General features: G+C 35.9%; 1 protein-coding gene across 1 annotated transcript; it reads right to left on the bottom strand.

Annotated features, from left to right (window-relative positions):
- On the bottom strand, nucleotides 1-1,470 carry LOC132106227 (transmembrane protein 229A-like). The gene has a single exon (XM_059511859.1). The coding sequence runs from the start codon at nucleotides 1,286-1,288 to the stop codon at nucleotides 290-292; it is 999 nt and encodes a 332-aa protein (XP_059367842.1). The 5' UTR covers nucleotides 1,289-1,470; the 3' UTR covers nucleotides 1-289.
- Between the last annotated feature and the right edge of the window lie 19,146 nt (nucleotides 1,471-20,616).

Below are 20,616 nucleotides of genomic sequence, written 5' to 3'. Positions count from 1 at the left end.
ATTTAAATATAGCAAAAAAGCTATTAAACAGCCTGTGATCCTAACAGAAGCCAGGTTCTCATTGTGACAACTTACCCCATACAGTGTGACAACTTGCCCCACTAATAGTGTTTAAAGGACAGTATTATTATTTTTTTTCTGAAATCTACAGCGAGTCTGTAGAAATTGACTTTCAAAAATAAACCTGAAGTGACAACTAGCCCCTAACCTCCTCTTTTGAAAAAGCTTCTCAATTCTTTCTCAAGCATCAAACGTTCAAATGCCTTTCTGCTGGTCCCAGGAGGATATATTAGGTAAAGCCCACATGCTGTTTGTCTTCCTCCAGCTTCCCTTTTGGCAGCAGGCGTCCATTGGCGCCAGCGTTTGGCATATCCTCGTCATTCCTATCATTGCACACAACCCTCAGCAGAACATTCGACAAGACGTCTTGATACAGACTCAGACAGACCCATCCTGGAAGATACAGCAATGTCACCAGTCCCATGAAATTGAGAGGATAGTGGGAATAGTCCCAGGAACAGGCGCCATACTGTCTCAGAGCGAAGCCCCAGCTGAACTCCCACGTGTAAATGAAGCAGATGTAGATGGGAAGACGCTGCAAGGTTCCCCATCCTCTCCTGAAGTGCAGATGGAGGTAGAGCTTCTCCACCACGAAGCTGCAGCTTCCATACATGAAGAAGGACCACAGGGACGTGTGGCCCCTCAAGTCCCGGTCCGCTTTCTCAAACAGGTTGAACACAGAGGTGAAGAGCACCTCGTCCAGAAAGCCATGCATCCCGAAGAACACGAAGCGCAGGACGCCGTGTAACCCATTCGGGCGGGGTGACCTCAATAACACCCGCTTTTCCTGATACTGCAGACTCAGGAAGCCTTTATGAAAGACATTTGTGAAGTACAAAGCCAGGATGTAATGCACAACGAGCTGCGTGATGGAAACCACTCTGATGTTTTCCGTGCAGGTCACCACATTTCCTATTAAGATCTGCAGGCAGATGTACAAGGACGGGTAGAAGACGAGGTGGAAAACGACAGGTCGCTCCTGAAAGCATCTTTTTTGCAGGTAGATCTTCTCCAAAACCAGATGCGTAATAGCATGCACGACGCACAGATACGGAGAGGAGAAGCCCAGCAGTTTGAAGTCGTTGTGATCCAGGAACCTGCACGCGGAGGACAGCAGGATGTCCAGCGTGACTCCGTGCATCCCGTAGAAATACATGCGCATCCACTGCGGTAAAGCAGGCTGAGCCCGCGGGCTGTCCGCTCGTCTCGTCGTCTTCATCATCATCATCGTATCTGTCCTCAAACGCACTCAGATGTCGACGCGTCTTTGACTGACGGTCATTTTACGGCGCGACTCTCCGGTGACACGCTGCGCCCTCACGAAGCTAAAAATCTCACTAACCGCATCTCTTCTCTTTCTTGCACGATCATTGAAAGGAGCGAAATGAGCAGAGAAGAAAGGACAGACATAATAAAACCCACCACAAGATGGCGCTGTCATTTTCTTTTATACATGAAGTAAAACGTCTCTGAAGGGCAATAACAACACTGCATTATACACAGTTCTGCACATCGACACTATATTATATTATATTATATTATATTATATTATATTATATTATATTATATTATATTATATTATATTATTAATTTGATTGTTATATAGTATGTTATTTTTATAAAATACTGTACTACCATATCATAAATAAAATATATACTATATATATATATATATATATATATATATATATATATATATATATGATTTTTATTTTTATATTTTTGCTATTGCTGCATTTATATTATTTGAGATATTTTTATGTTTAATTATATTATTTTTTTATTTGATAAAATACTATATTACATAAATATATTCATACTATATGAATACATTATCTTTATCACATATAATATATATTTATACATTATCTTTAATATGTATATATGTGTGTGTTCTGTGTATATTCATTATGTATATATAAATACACAAACATACAGTACGTATTTTGAAAATATTTACATATGAATTTACATGTATATATATTCATACAATTTATATTATAAACATATTATATTATATTAATATTTTTCTATATTAAAATAATTTATTTGATTGTTGTACTGTATTTGATTTATTTTATCTTCGTGTTATTTTTTAAAATAGTGTACTATCATATCATATATAAAATATATACTATTTTATATATATATATATATATATATATATATATATATATATATATATATATATATATATATATATATATTAATATAGGAACAACATATTTTTCTGAAATGTAAAATAAATACACACAGCACACATAGATATATTGTGTAAACAAAAACTTTTATTTTGGATACGATTTATCATTTGGCAGCACTAATATATATTTTATTACTAGTCCTCATATTCATTCATATTTAATAGCCCACTATGCTCTCAAATTCATTGATCACCTTGGTTTTGTAAAGTTGTAGTGTAATTCAACACAATTCAGAGAATAAATGTACATACAAAATACTTAAGACTTGTTTTAGCTTCCATATTTACAGTATTTTTTTGTAAATATGAGGCACTGTGAGGTTTGAGCTCAGAGACACTTCTGCATCTTCTAAAATATCACACGCTGTTATCTCAGAGCTCCAGTGATCCTCTGGTGTTTTTGAAGGTGACAGATTAGCTCTAAGCACCCAGCCGAGCAAACTGTTATCTGTGAGGGCCGGTGGATAACAGAGAACTGGATGTCCTCAGTGGCTCCATGGCAATATTATAGTGAATCACTTGTTATATTCTTCATTTGTAAGTTGCTTTTGAATAAAAGTGACTGCTAATTGAAAGGCCATCATTCTGCTAGCGCTGATAATGAACCAACTATATTAAGTTTATATAAGCATTATGGAAGGAAATAACAAATTACTAATAAAATTTCAGCAGTTTTAAGTAAGTTTCATTTGTGTTTTACTGTGCAACATAATAACTGCAAAAAATGCAATGCTTTTTTGTTTTTTAATTCTTATATTTTTACAGTAGCTGCAGCAACACTGTAATTCTGCACAGCGGCCACTAGATAGAAGCAAAGTGAGATTTTAACTCGAGCCATCGCTCATTCTGCGTGCTGCAGCTGCCCTTAGGAAAGAAAACATAATTATATGTGAAGGGCAAATTATTAGCAAGCTGGTACATGACAGGCTCTTTCAGAGCATTACAGCAATGCTGAAAGCAATAAGTCGCTTTAATTTATCCCAGCATGGGCACAGCATTTCAGAGTATCATCAAATGATCTTCATTATAAAATTTCTTTTCACTCCCAGCTTGGAACGCCTGGGTTGAACATGTTAAGATGTTATCAGACATTCTTTTGTATATGGACCTCCCGTGTGTTTAGATAGTTTGTTCACTTACACTATATAATCACTTTAAAATAGGCCATTTGTATTGACTTGTGCATGTTTGTCTCGATTCAAATTCGCAATTTTAAATCACGTTAGTCAGGGAACTGCCATATTTATTTTTTGTCAAGAATGAAAACTAGGCTATGAGAAATAGATGTATAGGCCTATGCATTCTTGTGAAAATTACACGATCTAGGACCTTTTTAACGTGCGTTTTGTAAGCCTCGTTTTCATTCACGTTAAATTCAATATGGCGTCTAACCAAAAATGAAAATTTTGTTTTTCATTACATTAATTACCCTCACGTCGTTCCAAATCCATAAGACTTTGATCATCTTGTTTTTGTTTTTGACGAAATCCGAGAGCTTTCTGACCCTTCATACAGAGCAACGCAACTGAAACGTTCAAGGCCCAGAAAGGTAGTAAATACATTGTAAAATTAGTCCATGAGACATCAGTGGTTCAAACGTAATTTTATAACACCAAAATAATACTATTTTTGTGAGCAATGAAAACAAAAAATTCTTAATTCAATAATTTCTTTGTACCTTTTCTCTCTAACCTTATGAAAATTATCCATGGTTTTATTGTAGTAAAAGCCTAGTAACCATGTTTTTTGGCGTACTGATTACCATTTGTATAATAACAGTTTTACTATAAATACCATGGTTAAACTATGGTTAGTGTAGCAAAACAATGGTTAATTTGTGGTTATCATGATTTAACTATAGTAATCATGGTTTTTGGCTTAATTTGTAGTGAAACCATGGTTAATTTTTGTAAGGGTATTGAAAGTTAGAAAGCTCTCGGATTGCATCAAAAATATCTTAATTTGTACTCTGATGATGAACAAAGTCTTATGGGTTTGGAATGACATGAGGGTGAGTAATTAATGACAGAACTTTCATTTTTGGGTGAACTATGCCTTTAAATACTTTGCAAGTTCATTCCAGCCCATGTAAAAATAATGTCCCATCAGTTTTAAGACAGTATGAGTGCATTTTATGACACTGTTCACAGAATCTCTAGTTCATTCATACAGAATATATAAGCTTGTTTGAGTTAGTAACAGTAACCAAGTGATGCAGAACTTAGCGAAAGGCCAAAAACATTTGACATTCATTATATATCACCTTATTTTGCAATGCAGGATAAGCCGTTCATCAGCAGTAAATTGTAAACTATTTGCACTTAACAAAGGATAAACCATTGTGTTTCTAATTCTGACAATGCATTACAATAGTGTGACGAGAAAAAACAGTTAGCAATATGAAGCAGTGTAGCATAGCTAAAAATAACTAGAAATAGATTACACAGCAAGTCTTGCATATTCAGGGCCTGTTTTACATTAAAAATAAAGTGGATAGGATGTACTGTAAAGCTGGTCTGAGTTAAAAGCAATAACCAAGGGGGCAGAGCTTTACGAAAGGCCATTTTCATTTAGCCAGAGCTGTTCGCGACCATTCTGTTTGAACATATTCACTTCATTTTGCAAAACAGAATTAAGCTATTTTCTGTGCATGTGCGAAACTTTCTTTAGCTGCTATTGGTAAACAACTAGCTATAAGAATAAAGTGCTGTATACTGTAAAAATAGTTTGCGCCACAAACCAATGCGTTTTTATTATTTATAGATATGACTGATGGCTCCATGTGATTAATGGTGTCATCTATATTGTGCTGTCAGGTCTGTGAAAAAGTGTGGATATCTGAAAATGTAATTTCAGATCCCATTTCCTCCAATTTGCGTCTCTTATTGGTTTGAGTGGCTCTGTTTAGTGTCAGAGGGACGCGGCCGGGTCACGAGGAGGAGGAGAAAACAAAGTCCCAAGAGGGGTTTCACTCTTTTTTTTTTTTTTTTTTTTTTACTGTTTCTAGGTTTTATTAGACATTCCCCTCACTTCCTGCTCTCCCTGGGTCCTCTGTACCAAGTCTTGCATCCGTAATGAGGTTTTAACCAATCTCGGTTGAGATTTCCACAGCTACTGTGCTGGTCTAGACAGCTAGTTCAGAGCAGATTGAAGCTCATATTGAATCTGCATGGAAACTGTCAATATATCTCTATTACACATACACCAGAGCAATTGCCTGACACTATCTTTACCTCCCATCTGTAATTCATATCCCTGAGGTTCCATTCTAAGGCCGTTAAAGCAGCGCAAGGTCATCACCATGGAGACAACGACTTCAGCTGCAGTCTCTCCCCTCACATTTTCTCATTCGGTCAGTTAGCATGTTTACAGCTGAGGTCGGAAGGAGGTGAAAGGTAGGAAAGCGGTGTTTTCTCAGTGTTCAACAGAAGGACAGCCAGATGCTGTGCGTCCTCAGCACGGCCTTGCATCTCGGCATCCAGCTGCGTCATCACCCGGCTAAACACACCTTTGCATTTTACATCTGCTTGTGTTAAACAGCCCTGTGTGAGGAATGAATAAAGACACAGCCGTAGTTCTTTTTAATGAGCTCCCATGGCAGCCCGAGTATGAGCTGGAAACTAGGTTGAATGTTGTCGTGTTTGAACTGGAGGTAACAATGCAATCAGGTTGAAAGGCTACAGGACGTGTTTCATGTGACTGCTGCCGAGGGACAACAACATCCTGCCAAACTTGCAAAAAGGTGAAGCTTGCTAATAGAGAAAGCATACAGAACGAACTGACTGAAGATGTAGAATATAACTAGAAATGGAGCAAGAGAAGTGAGTGACGAAAGGTGCTTGCATATGCAAAATTCATCACCATAATGATAGGGTTGCCATTCAAACGTTAAGGGGCAGAAATTCATACTTTTACAATTCTCTTTCAAATAAATGTTTTTCTTCATTAAACTTAAAATTCTGAAAAAAAAACGAAAAAAAAAAAACATGTATCATGGTTTCCACAAAAATATGATCAGTGACTGTTTTCAACATTGATAACAATTATTAGGATCATGTGACACTGAGGACTGGAGTAATGATGCTGAAAATTCAGCTTTGCGTCACAGAAATAAATTTCATTTTATAATATATTTACATAGAAAGTAGTTATTTTAAATTATAATAATATTTCACAATTTTACTGTTTTTTTTTTTGACTAAATAAATTCAGTCTTGGTGTGCAGAAGAGGCTTTTTTCAAAACAATAAAAAATTTACCCCAAAGCTGAAGTTATTCTGGGTGATTACTTGCTTTAAATTACACAGTACTTACATATTATTGCTTTTTGGTTGGTTTGATTGCTTCTATTTGTCCTCATGTTTAAGTTGCTTTGAATAAAAGCATCTGCTAAATTACTAAATGTAAACATAACTTAACTTAAAAAAAGATCCCAGTTTATTGATATCGATATTCTATTGATATACTGGCCTCTACAGCTCAAATCTTTCAAGTCTGTGGTATTATTTTGCTTGTTTTATTGTCCATCAAGAGAAAACCATAGGTCTGCTTGCTTAAAAATGCATAGCTTGAGTTGAGCACTAGCCACAGTGATGCTTGCCTTAGCAAACACCTTACAAGCAGTCTGGCACTTGTGGTGTTTCCGCTTGAGTGATTGGTAACCCAGGGGGAAATGTAATACAGTAAGGGCATAGAGACATTTTAACTAGCTGAAGATGGGCATTACTATTAATGGTTAGTGTTGGTTTACACTGAGAGGTCATGGAGGCAGGATATGATGTCGTCAGCAACTAGATTATCTGCAGGATATGGCCACTTAGTGTGAACTGAGAGGGTATTAGTTGTGTTCCAAAACCTAGTGAGCTCATTGTTGTCCGTCTACACAGACAACAACCTCAAGTATGCTTATTGTAGTTGCTAAAACTAAAAACTAGGGCGGTCGAGTGAGTTTTAAAATCTCATTAATAACACAATGTGGTGATCATTAATCGGATGAATTGCAAATAAAGCAACTATTGTGTTAAACAACAAAAACATCCAATAGACTTTACAAATAGCAGCTTTAGAAAGAAATGTTTTGATTCAGCATAGAATTTATTTGTAGGGTACAACTGCCATTATTTATTCATTTATTTTAAGTAGCCTCATCTGAATGTGTATTTATATATATTTACAGATTGTTTGTTGCAGCTCAGAGGTGGCATGAATGCATTTACACTGCAATTATATGCAATTAAATAAGGCCATTAGATTAATGATTATTTTAAATGTGTATTAAAAAGAAAGAAATAAACATGAATAAAAATGGCTGTATAAATATTAAAAAGGTAAAAGAAAAAGTCAACAAAATTAATAAAAATTCTAAAGTTGGGATGTTGACTCTTTAAGAATATAAATAACTTTGTGGTGCAAGGTCTGCAGTCTTACAAATTGGCTTGCCTATATAGAAAAATTATTTGATATATTCCTGCCATAATTGGTGTAAAACACCAAAGATGGCTGAAATCCTGTTCATTAAAATGGAAAATATTGCCGAGGGAAGGAACAATGAGCTTGAATATGCAAATCAGAAGGGAGTGGCCATGCTGAGTTCAAATCCACTGACCAGAAAGTGCAGAGGACAGAGGTTTGGCTAAATGAAGGTCATGCATTGTTGCCGGATCGAGCGTTCGTTTGCTCACCCTGGAGAACTTGATTATTATTCACAGCGTTACTCGTAATAAATGCAAAAATCTGAAGGGCTGGTTTTTCATATCCCCTTTTCAGAAACGTTTGGTTAAAATGCCAGAAGAATGTCAAACTAATGTCAGCAATTAGAGCGAAGTCACAATTTGCATCAGCTGCCACATCCATCTAACGAGAGAAAACTGGTTTGGAGAAGCCATTAGCCTTGTTAAAGTCAGGAAAGGCAGGGCATTTGTTTTCAGAGGCTTTTTGGACCACTGTTTTTCTTTATTAATTATTATTAATAGTTCAAGCGAGATAATGACATAACTTAGCATTTGAAGATAAGGCAGCAGTGACAGAAGGACTGAGCGCTCATCATCTCTTCAAATCTAATTACAGATATCTGCTCCACTAGAGACACAGACCTACACAGAGCAAATCAAATCAGCTCCTTTTTTTTAATCACTGGCCTTCCAGCATTGACTTAAAACTGGAGATTCTAAACTAAACTTTTTTATTTTCTTAAAGGAATAGTTCACCCAAAAATGAAAATGAAGTCATTAATGACAACATTCACAACATTCTAAAAACATCTATGAATATATCCTAACATGCACATGTTCTGGCACCTACCTGATCTTAGCATCTTAGCAATAATGATTTCTGTAAAGGCACCACTCATATTTTGTTAAAGGGTTAGTTCACCCAAAAATGAAAATTATGTCGTTAATAACTCACCCTCATGTCGTTCCAAACCCGTAAGACCTCCGTTCATCTTCAGAAAACAGTTCTGAATAGATATTTTAGATTTAGTCCGAGAGCTTTCTTTCCCTCCATTGAAATTGTGTGTACAGTATACTGTCCATGTCCAGAAAGGTAAGAAAAACATCATCAAAGTAGTCCATGTGACATCAGAGGGTCAGTTAGAATTTTTTGAAGCATCGAAATTTTTATTTTTTGACCAAAATGCTATTTTTGATGTTTCAAAAAATTCGAACTGACCCTCTGATGTCACATGGACTACTTTGATGATGTTTTTCTTACCTTTCTGGACATGGACAGTATACCGTACACACAGCTTCAATGGAGGGACTGAGAGTTCTCGGACTAAATCTAAAATATCTTAAACTGTGTTCCAAAGATAAACGGAGGTCTCACGGGTTTGGAACAACATGAGGGTAAGTTATTAATTACATAATTTTGCTATTTGGGGGAACTAACCCTTTAACAAAATATGAGTGGTGCCTTTACAGAAATCATTATTGCTAAGATGCTAAGATCAGGTAGGTGCCAGAACATGTGCTTGTTAGGATATTCATAGAGGTTTTTAGAATGTTGTGACTGTATATGGTTGCTAGAATGTTCATAGATGTTTTTAGAACATTGCTCTGTGGTTGCTAGGGTGTTCATAAATGGTTTTAGAACATAATGTTACATATACACATGGTTAAACTAAAAAACTAAGAAGGACAAAGCAAGACATCTGTGAGATGGTTCTGTTTCTGATCTCCTGGGACAGGGCTGGAGATTTATGTGTTGAATCGTTGAGGCGTGAGGCGTCTTCTTCCATTTCCAAATCCTAGACCTCCGGTCCAAATTGATTGACTGCGGAAGGACAAACATCTCTCATCACCCATCCAGAATGAAAATTGGCTTCATGTTAATCCATTAAAATGCCAGAATCATTCTGTCAATCCCACAAAAGCTAAATTATTAAAGCCATGCGCTGATACCAATTCAAAACATTCATGCAGCGAATCAAAAGTGCTCTTCTGATACTGTGACCGTGTCTGAAATTGTATTCAGCGATAGATGGTTTAGCTGGATATCAGATGAGTGCCAATGAAAAGTTCTGCTCTAACAGTTGCATTAGCATGACGCTCAGGTTGTGCGCGGCTCCTGCGGCGTGTGTGCATGCGGTAAGCAGGGAATACAGCGAAATGTCACAGCTTTGGGATGGCTCCCCTGCTCCGAGGTCACTGGGCTGAAGTGAATCTGAACAGTCCAATTAGGATTTGCATAATAAAAGATTAACAACCTCAAACGGAGGCCCGCCTCCTCAGGTGACGGCCTTTAGCAGCTTAATACACAACATAGTGTTCATGTTCAGTCTTCACGTCAGTCCGTGTGCAATATCATCATCCTTATACTGCCTTTATATATATTAATAATAATATATTTATGTATATAATATTATATAAGAAAACAATTATATTATTATATTATATTGTATAAACATTATATTATTTTATTATTTAATAATTATTTTTAAATGCAATATTATTATTTATTTATTATTGAAATAAAAAAGAAATTATATTATATTATATTATATTATATTATATTATATTATATTATATTATATTATATTATATTATATTATATTATATTATATTATATTATATTATATTATATAAAAAAAATATACATAATTATTATTTTATTTTTATTTTGGGGTGTAATGTGGCCTGGGCATGTTTTTGTATCTATTATTATATCTTTTTATTAAAAAAACAAAAAAACAAACACATAACATAAACACATTACATTATTTTATTATTTAATCATTTAAATTCAATATAATTTCTGTATTATTCAATTCATGAAATAAATGCATTAAGTAATAACAAAATAAGAAAATAAAGTGTATACATCAGTTTTTATTATTTATTACAAATTTGTTAATGTAACATGACCTGGACATGTTTTTGTGAGACTGTGTTGATGCAAAGCATTAGTTTGCTTGAATTTGCAGAGCGACCTTTCACTTGTTCTCTAATGAAATGATCCGTGCAAAGAGGAAGGAATCATAGCTGAGGTCCTTGCCTCTGAGGCCCCAGAGGATGCTGGGTAGTCTTTGACCCACTGACACACATCTTACACCCTCTGAACATCCATCTGCTTTTGAGACTCCACTGGAGACACTAATGCCACAGTGCCAGCTCCTCTAAATCACAGGAGGGAGAAAGTGTGTGTGTGTGTGTGTGTGTGTGTGTGTGTGTGTGTGTGCATGAGGATGCATCGCTCAACTAGTTTAGTATTTACTCTCTCTGTCCCAGCCAGTCTATATAAATTATTCAACCTCACACACACACTGTCTGCTTCCATGTTGTCACTGTTCCCCAATGTCACATAGCAGGAGCTGCAAACATTCAGATGGAAATGAAAACATCTTGCTCTCTCATACTAGCTCTGACTAGTTCACTACTAGTGTTCTCTCCACTGCAATGTGCACGTGTACATCTCTAAATGGGTCATGCAATGAAAAACAGGATTTCTTGATCTTTTTGAGTCTGATTCACCATGCAGAGATGCTCATTATTTACATAAAGAAGTCTTAAAGGTACAGTAGCAAAAAATCTGGAGGTTCATACAGAAGGATAGTGGTCAATCAGACACTAAATAGTGTTTTGCTGCAAGTTTTAGAGTGTTATGAAAGTTTGCTGAAAATGTTTTTGTGCATATTTATCTCTTAATTCAAATGGGATGACTTTTAAACTGGAAAAAGCAATTTTATGGATAGAAGACAAAGTAAAAGCAAAGGTTTAAAGTTAAAAATGTCTTAATGAGGAATTTGTTTCTTACAAACACACAGTTTTCACTTCACATTACTTTAATTGATGAACTGGTGTGGTGTGGATTACTTGTGGATTATTGTGATGTTTTTATCAGCTGTTTGGACTCTCATTCTGACGGCACCCATTCCCTGCAAGGCTCCCTTAAGCATGTTTAATATCTCATGAACTTTGATCAATGGTCATTTATCAGATCCTCACTGTTTGCATTGCTAAAAAAAAACTTGTTTCTTTTCATTTTCATACCAAGAATTCCTATAGTTACACCACTGCTTGCAGAAATACTGTAGCTAATTATGAACCAAATCTGCTCTCATTATCAACCGAATCTGCTCTCATTATCTTACATTATCACAGACTATGAATATGCAGCCACTGGTGCATAAATTATGCAAATGTGTGGCTGTGGAAAGAATTGATTGGAACTAATTGATTAATGAGCAGCGCTAATCTGAGATAATGTGTTGTCAGTCAATGTGAGTTTAACGTCACATTCACAGCCGGACATAAATCCAATCAATCACTGAGCCGCTTCTCCAGAATAACTCAGATTCACATTATCACAAAATGACATCTCCAGCAGTTGAATAAACCCAGTGCTTTGACTGTAATGTGGCTGAGAGTAGCAGGTGTCAGAGATGAGCATGCAGAGGATCATATCGCATCAGACTAATACAAGTAACAGGCTTTATGCCAGATGATGTATGATGATTTATACCCATGCAGACACTCACTCGATTCATGTTCTCCTGCTCTCTATGACTTTCAAATTCAGGCGGCCTCTCTCTCCACATAACGACAGGGATGGAAAAGGAAAATAGATTTTAAAGCTGAATTGAGGTGACATGAAAGATATTTCCCTCAGAATAAAAGCTTTTCAAAGCCGTATTTACTTGAGAGATCATGCCTCTAAACCTTCCTAGGTTATTTCATCTATTTGGCTGAATCTCGTGGAAATATGAACAGTTCATATTTCAACTCAAAATCAAAAGGTGGAAAAAATGTAGCATGCATGTATCAATATTACAGTTAAAAAATCTAAATAATATAATAGTTAAAATTTAAAACATACAATTATTAATTTCAACGAATTCATGAAACTAATATGACGTTTTTATGACTTGCAATTCAATAGTGATTCTCATCATTTATTTGTTTTTTTTTTTTTTTTAAATACAGTAATACATAAACTAAAAACTGTACAATTAATACTTCAATATGTAAATCCTAAACAGATTGAATTATTTAATTATTTTCTTTGCTTTTCTAAACCCAAGCACTACAGTGAAATACAATAATAATATGTAATACATAAAAATCAATAGTTTATATATATATATATATATATATATATATATATAGAGAGAGAGAGAGAGAGAGAGAGAGAGAGAGAGAGAGAGGTCAATATTATGTTTTCATGACAATTAAAGTACTATTAAAATGTAATTACCATAATGCATCTGGACATTGTACAGACTAACTTAAGCAAATTTCTTTGTAATTCAGTGGTTAATCTCATTATTTTAATCCTGATTGAAAAATACTATAATATATAAACTAGAGGCATTATAACGAATACTGATATGATGTGTAAATACTTTGAAGTTTAAATGATTTCATTACAGTAATGAGATTTGTTTGTTGTTGTTGCATTATACAGTAATGAGATTTTTCAGGAAAAATGTGCTCAATAGTCACAAAAATGTCACAGTACAAAAACAAATCTTTACAGGGTTCATTTACCCCAATCACAACATCATTTCAGTCTTTCTTTTGACTTTAGGGAGAAATATGACTCAGATATTTTACAGTCAATATAACTGGGGTCTGATGGCCTTACAAAAAAACAAAAACAACTCTCTCTCTCTCTCTCTCTCTCTCTCTCTCTCACACACACACACACACACACACACACACACACACACACACACACACACACACACACACACTGTCTCCAGTAGCAACTGTCTGTAAGCCTTGATGAATCATCACAGTGGGTGACCAGAAGCCCTTCCTCCCTCAGCAGCAGTCCTTGTTTTCTGTGTTTATTTATATTCATTCTAGCCGTACTTCCAATTTTTTATTTATTTTTTCTCTTATTTTCTCTCTTTGTCTGAAATGGTCATATTGTCATGTCACGACAACCACATATTCTCTCTGGTTCACCCGGCAACAAGCATCTCTGCTCCCCGACTCAGCTTATTAACCACTAAGACGACTTCAGCATCACGGCACCCCGGCTTTACCTAAGTAGCCTTTTATAGAGCTGTGATGAGCGCACACAGGGATTTAATTTTAACCTGAAAGGAACTCTGGGATGGCAAAGTCAAGGGGAGATGTTTCGGTTACTATGGCAATGGCAGGAAAGGAATGGATCGTCTCTTTCTGAAGAACAGAGAGGCGAGCAGGAAATTTCCATTCGTGAGCAATTACGCCGATGGATGGAACACACCCAGGAGAGGCTTGTAACCTCACTTCAGGAGAAAGCACTTTAACACGTTAATGTAAACGCAGAAACCTCCTGTCCTCTTTCAAATTGAGCAGAAAATCACATCTGACGGGTGGTTTGGGGGTCGTGCGATCACGCTTCAATGCCATCCCAATGTCAGTCTGTTTTCTGCTGTTTTCACCTCTTAAAAGTGCACTAATTTATGTTTACGATAAATCTGATTCACAACATAAGGATTTATTTTTTCTTTATTGTTGCATTTGATAAAAATTAACAGGACACATCACAACCACAAACAAAACAAAAATATACATTAAAAAAACATAATTTGAAGATCTCTAATACAGCTGTCCTTCATGTTAAAAGGAAATCAAATCAAATAAACAATTCCAGGTAGATTACTTGCTAATTTTTATTAAATTACTGATTGCAAATTACATACAAATTGTAGTAACTTAATTTATTAGATTAGTAATGTATTCTGACTACTTTTGAATTACGTTAAAGTTACTTTTGACCAACTCGTTCATCCCATATTTGAATGGGATTACGGTTTATCATATTGATTTATAAAGAAGAAGAGAAAGAAAAAATATTCCATTCTTGATTATCAATGACATGAAGTGCATTAAATATCAAAGAACATGGTTTCCTAGATTGGGTTAGGGAAAAAAGAAGAATTAGGGAGAATCAGTAAATTACGAATAATTTACTGCCACGTTATCATGTAATCCATAAAAAAGTAACTGTAATCTGATTATGCACAGTTTAAAATGTAATATAATCTAAATACAAGTACTTTTTGGAATCTGATTACGTAATTGGAATTACATGTAATCAGTTCCTTCCCAACACTGTAATAAATAAATGAACAAATAAATATAGTTATAGATGTTCATTGTAAAACCTGGATCCTAAAGCAAAACCAACTGAGAACCAACTGGTTGTTTGTATGCTGGTCTTCCTCATTCTTCTGCTGTTGTGAATTCGTTCATACAGCAGTCAAACGTGTCTGTCATTTCCTCCTTATCTGACCTCCGTACAGCAGCTGGCCGTCCCACAGTGACACGTGTCTTGAGAAAGATGTGATGTGGTCTTGTACATCCCACTCGTGCGAAGAGCCACAGAGCAGGCATTGTTTAACGCCTGGCATGTGATTTTGACAATGGCGCAGGTTTGCCACCTCTGTTTGTCCACACATTGAGCAGACTGCCTCTGAAAATGCCATCAAAAGTTTAATAAAGGGTTGTTTTTTTTTTACAACAATGCCATAGAAAAACCATTTTGCTACCTCAAAGAACCTTTCAGTTCTAAAAAGAACCACTTTTTAAACATATAAAAATCTAAAGAACCTTTTTCCATTATAAAGAACTCTGATAGATTCCATGGATTTTTAAGGTCTTTCATAGATCCACTAACGGCAATAAAGAACAATGAATTTTTGCAGAGTATTAGATGTGCACAGAACACCAGCTGACATCCCTGCAGCCCAGATTCTCTGTCAAAGCTAGTGAAAGCCGAGATGAAGAAATCACAAAGCAACAGAGAAAGAGAGAAATGAACACAACGCCCCTGCAAAGCAGTGGTGTGGCATGGCCAGAGCTTCAGAAGGGTCTCTGTGGCACAAATGCTTATACTGTGGGAACAATGAGTGCTCTGTGGAGGGCTCTCGGCCGGGGCATTGTGTTCCATCTCTCTCTTGTGTTTCCCCGTCTCAGCAGGCTTCACTCTTCTGGGAGGAGGAAGAGGAGGAGGAGGTCCGGCTCTCAGATGATCTCCAGGGGCTCCGATCTGAGGCTTGATAAGCATGTGACTTCACAATTCTGTTTGACTGAACTGCTTGGACATCGCTCAAGCGAGCGGCCTCTGATCGCCTCTGATACCTAGCAGGAGCGGTTATTTGAGAGAGAAGTGTAGGACTGTCTGATGAGCTGGCTCAACAACGACCTTGCAGGGGACGAGTGCTGTTTCATCAGAAACATCATTCGAAAAGTGCAATAAAACAGCTTCACTTAATCACAGTTTAGATCCAAACTAACAAAACAAAACTAACAAAATCCCACCGGAGGCTGCGTGTTTACATGTCATGTAAGACATTTACATTTTAAAGCACAAATAAGAAATTATTTGATTAATAAGTCTACAGTGATATATGTTGTTCCATTACTTTATCTCATCAAAATAGTTTAACCAATCTATACAGTGTATATTTATTTATGTATATTCTTTCTCATCTTTAGTGTATCTGTTATTATGGCACAGTATTGATCTGCACTCATTGCTATTTCCTATTCTGTGATTTATGTTTGTTGCTCCACCGCTTCAATTTCCTTCAGGAAATTAATGAAGAACAGCTCCGTTGAATCTTACAATAAAATGCTGATTTAAAAAAATAAATAAATAAATTAAACAGCCTCGCAATGCATAAACCATGTTGACTTGATTTGAAACTTATAGTTTATACAATTTACTTATAGACTATATGACTTTTTGCAAGTCACCCATTAAATTAATGAATCAATTATTGAATTAATCACAACAGATTCATTTAGAGTGATTGATTTGTTAAGCAACAAAACAATTGCTGATGTTTATGAGTGAGTCATTGAATTACTCATCTAACTCATTCATTCAAACATATTGACTTATTCATCAACAATATAAATAATTTAACTAACTTGTAACTTACTTAAAGTAGTCTTTATGAAGGAATCATTGCTCATTCACAACTGATTTATTTGAAACACTGATTCATTATGAAATAAAATGTATGTTGTCATTATGAGTGAATCAGTTAAGTCCTTGAGTCGTTTAAATGAGTCGTTCAAAAATTCTGATTCATTCATCAACAAAAGAAGTTACTGCCTGCATGAGTGAGAAAAACTGATTCATTAAGGAACAAAATACTTTTCAACATGAGTAAGTCATTGAAAAATTACTTCAACTGATTCATTTAACAACACAGATTAAAGACTTAAGAATAGAAAACTAGCATGCTACTCGTACTGCTTGTGGCATATAAAGTACAGTAGAAATAGTAAAAATAGCTTGGGAGCATGATACTCCTTATTCAGCCTGTCTTTATAATTTATTCAAACACTCGGATTCATTAAAGAACAAAATTAGTTCCTTTGTTTATAAGTGAGTCATTGAATCATTCATTCAACCCATTCGTTCAAAAACACTAGCTCATTTTGTCAGCAAAACAAGTGACAACTGAGTGCCATTTCTGTGTGAATCATTGCACCTTCACAAAGGATTCATTTGAAAATACTGATTCTTTAAGGAATGAAACAAGTGCTTGTCTTTATGAATGAGTCATTGAATCATTAACCCAACTGATTTGTTTGAATTCGGAAGAGAAACTTCTCTTACTCTTACTATTTGTGTCATATAAAGACGTGGCAGAAACAGTAAAAATAGTCTTTCTGAATGAATCACTGAACCATTCGCTTTAATGTTTCATTTAAAAGTACTCATCCATTTTAACACCAGAACATGTTATAATAATCTCAAAGAAAGCTCAACATAATATTGCAGGCTTTTAAATGGATTAAAATTTTCTTAATGGTCTTTCACAGCCAACCTCTAACCTGAATACTAACACACACACACACTCACAGATGTGTTTACATCATCAAACCAATGTCACCCCTGGGGAAGTTTTCTTGGAAGCGGCTTACAGCTAGAGACGGTGGTAGAGGAAGTGTGTGTGATTGTGTGTACGTGTCGGAGTGTGTTTGTGTGAACATGTGTGTGTTGTGGGTTAGTGTCAGCAGGCTAATTCATCACAGGGGGCTTTAAATGGAGTCTCCATTACCACCTGCTTTCCTCCAGACTGACTCGCTCCTGCTCTGCACAACAGATACTGGGTCAGAGCGTCTACAAGGAGAAACTTCATTAAAAATGGATCAGCAGGATTTTTCTCTAGCTCTGCACTAGAAAAAGCTCCAAATGTATCTCAGTCTCAGGTATGCTGAAATCTCAACAATTAGAATAATCCATGAGAAGGGAGAAAACAAAAAGAGAGTGAAAATGAGGGCGTCTTTCTGTAGATAAGAGACCCAGGAGATTGCATACATACAGGGGCTGAGCTGAAACTTATTCAAAAGATTCTTGTCTCAGGACAATGAGCGCACACTCACAACGGGTTCATTATGTCACAAAGAACATGAAAGACTGCGTAACTAAAAGTCTTGATTTGAAAAGAGATGTGAAACACAAGGGGAACTATATTTGGAGTTCTTGATAAACCAGTAACGTCCTCTGCTTTCAAAGGTTGTCTTGGAAACTGCCGCATGAATAAGACAGATAACTTCGCTGTGAAGAGAAAAGTTGGGTGTCATTTTAATGCTTTTAGTGGTGCAGCAGTTTCTTTGGTGCAAGAAATGTCAGCCGTACTGTGCTTCGGGCCAAAGCGGTTCATTATTTGCTAGAATCTGATACATCCTATGACATTTCTGTTCTGAGAAAATATCCTGCTCTGGAAAAACTCCAACTTTCACAGGCTGTAAGTAATGAACACAGGCTCAGGTTGTGATCCCGAAGGATTAATGGATTAGAAACCACTTATCTTAAGGACTTCGAGCGAACAAAGTAGAATTCAATGTCATGTCAGGCACAGTTTACATGTTACATTTTTTTTGCGCGTGGTGTTTGCTTGAGCAAAACTCGCTGTCATGATTCTAGGGAGTTGTGGGTGGTTTCCATGGTGATGCAGAGCCGTAACTAAGGTGCTCTGAGTCATTGTAACACACTGCTATGTGGTGCTGTGGGTGGATGCTTCGGCACCTCAAAAATGTATGATGTTCTTCTCTCTATATGGTTATATATCTATATGGTTAATATCATTATTTTAATGAAGAAAAGTCTGTTTTATTTTGCCACAAAAATGAACATGTACTCACCCTCAGGTCTTCCAATGATGAAGAGTTCATTTCTACATCAGATTTGGAGAGATCCACCATCACATCACTTGCTCACCAATGGATGCACTGCAGTGAATGGGTGCCGTCAGAATGAGAGTGCAAACAGCTGATAAAAACATCACAATAATCCACACCACTCCAGTCCATCAGTTATTGTCCCGTGAAGTGAAAAGCTGCTCTGAAAAGAATAAAAATCAACATACCTGATGAAGTACACTGCTTTAAAAGTTTGTATGGTCACCCTTCATACATCTGTAAAATCCAAATCACATGGCAAACTCATTATCATTAATGAGACAGAGATATCAAATATATAGCTCTTTACTCAGTGAAATATTAAAATTGTGCAATAATTGAGACATATAACATGAAATAATTATGCATGTTATTGGGATCAACTCCAAAGCAGCAGAATATGAAGCAATAAAGTTACAAAAAAATAAATAATAATAATTAAAAATCAGCGTACCAGATTAAAATATCGGTAATCCCCTTTAAATGTTTGTATGGTGACCCTTATTCAAAATACAAGTAAAGGTAACCATGTCAAACTGAATTATAGCACGATTAATGAGACAGAGAAATAAAATAGGGTCTTATACAAAACAAAACAATACAATTTCCAATAATTGAGGCACATTATATCAAAAACCTACCCACATATATACTGTATACATATATAGCCTATATAAAAAGGTAGAAAAGCCAAAATGACTTTAAAAGACAATGCAGCTAGATTAAAACCTACCTTGATAAAGGGAAGAGGCAGGAATGATTAAAGACATACTGTAAAGGGTCAGGTAATTAAAGGGGCAGACATATCATATTAAAGTACATTCAGATATATATTTTTTGTAATTCTACCCAAAAGAAAAAAAAAGATATTGTAGCAAAACTACAAGCTACATATAATGTACAGTCCTTATACTACAATATCTACAAAAATAAATCACTGAAGCTGTGTAAAGGGACAGTGTATTTGAGATAATTACCAGATTATATAATTTTACACTATTATTATTATATATTATTGAAAGAGATTATATTCTAAGAGAGAGTGTTTGATTATTGGCTTAAAATAATAATTAAATCAGCAATATCCACTGGCTACTTGATAGAGAAATTAGCTGGCTACTTGAAAAGGGACACTATTTTAAAACACCTGCATTACTGTCATGCAGCTGAAAAATGTATTTAGTAGCCTTGCTAATTTTAGTTAGTTACTCCCCAAACATCTCTGTGTGTGTGTGTGTGTGTGTGTGTGTGGACTGCAGGTTGTACAAACTGCGGCTGTCATGACACAGGCTGGTGGGATGCATCTGCATGGAGTGGGAACTTTAAATAGACTGCCTTTAAAACCACACAGCTGTCAAGGTGTCCCTCTATTATTTACTCCACTGGATGTGATGAGTTTTCACATCACATTCCTCTTTCTCAGGCTCAGGGCGGTAAGGATTCACCTTCGTCACTGACAGAGACTCCCGTATCCTTTGCTGCCCCGAAGGCTTCGGGACCGCTGTGACAATGCCATTAGTTTTCCATCAGCTCCCGTATCTGGAGGTATTTTCTGCTGCAGTGGGCTGAGAAATTGCCAAACATCCATGTCATTTGAAGAGGAGGATTACATTACCTGCGTTACTCACAAAACCACACCGATGAGCCTTAGCCAATAGATGAGGGCCATAAACTCCTCACATCTAGCGCTCACTATCAAACACAATCAATATCTCATTGT

The sequence above is a fragment of the Carassius carassius genome, chromosome 26, assembly GCF_963082965.1.
Source record: "Carassius carassius chromosome 26, fCarCar2.1, whole genome shotgun sequence".
Lineage (NCBI taxonomy): Eukaryota > Metazoa > Chordata > Actinopteri > Cypriniformes > Cyprinidae > Carassius > Carassius carassius.
Note: the sequence above shows the minus strand (reverse complement) of the source record. Positions and strands in the feature narration are given on the sequence as shown.

Bases quoted from the DNA above. Each gene is read 5' to 3' on its own strand.
- LOC132106227 (XM_059511859.1), bottom strand. From the start codon at position 1,288: ATGATGATGATGAAGACGACGAGACGAGCGGACAGCCCGCGGGCTCAG.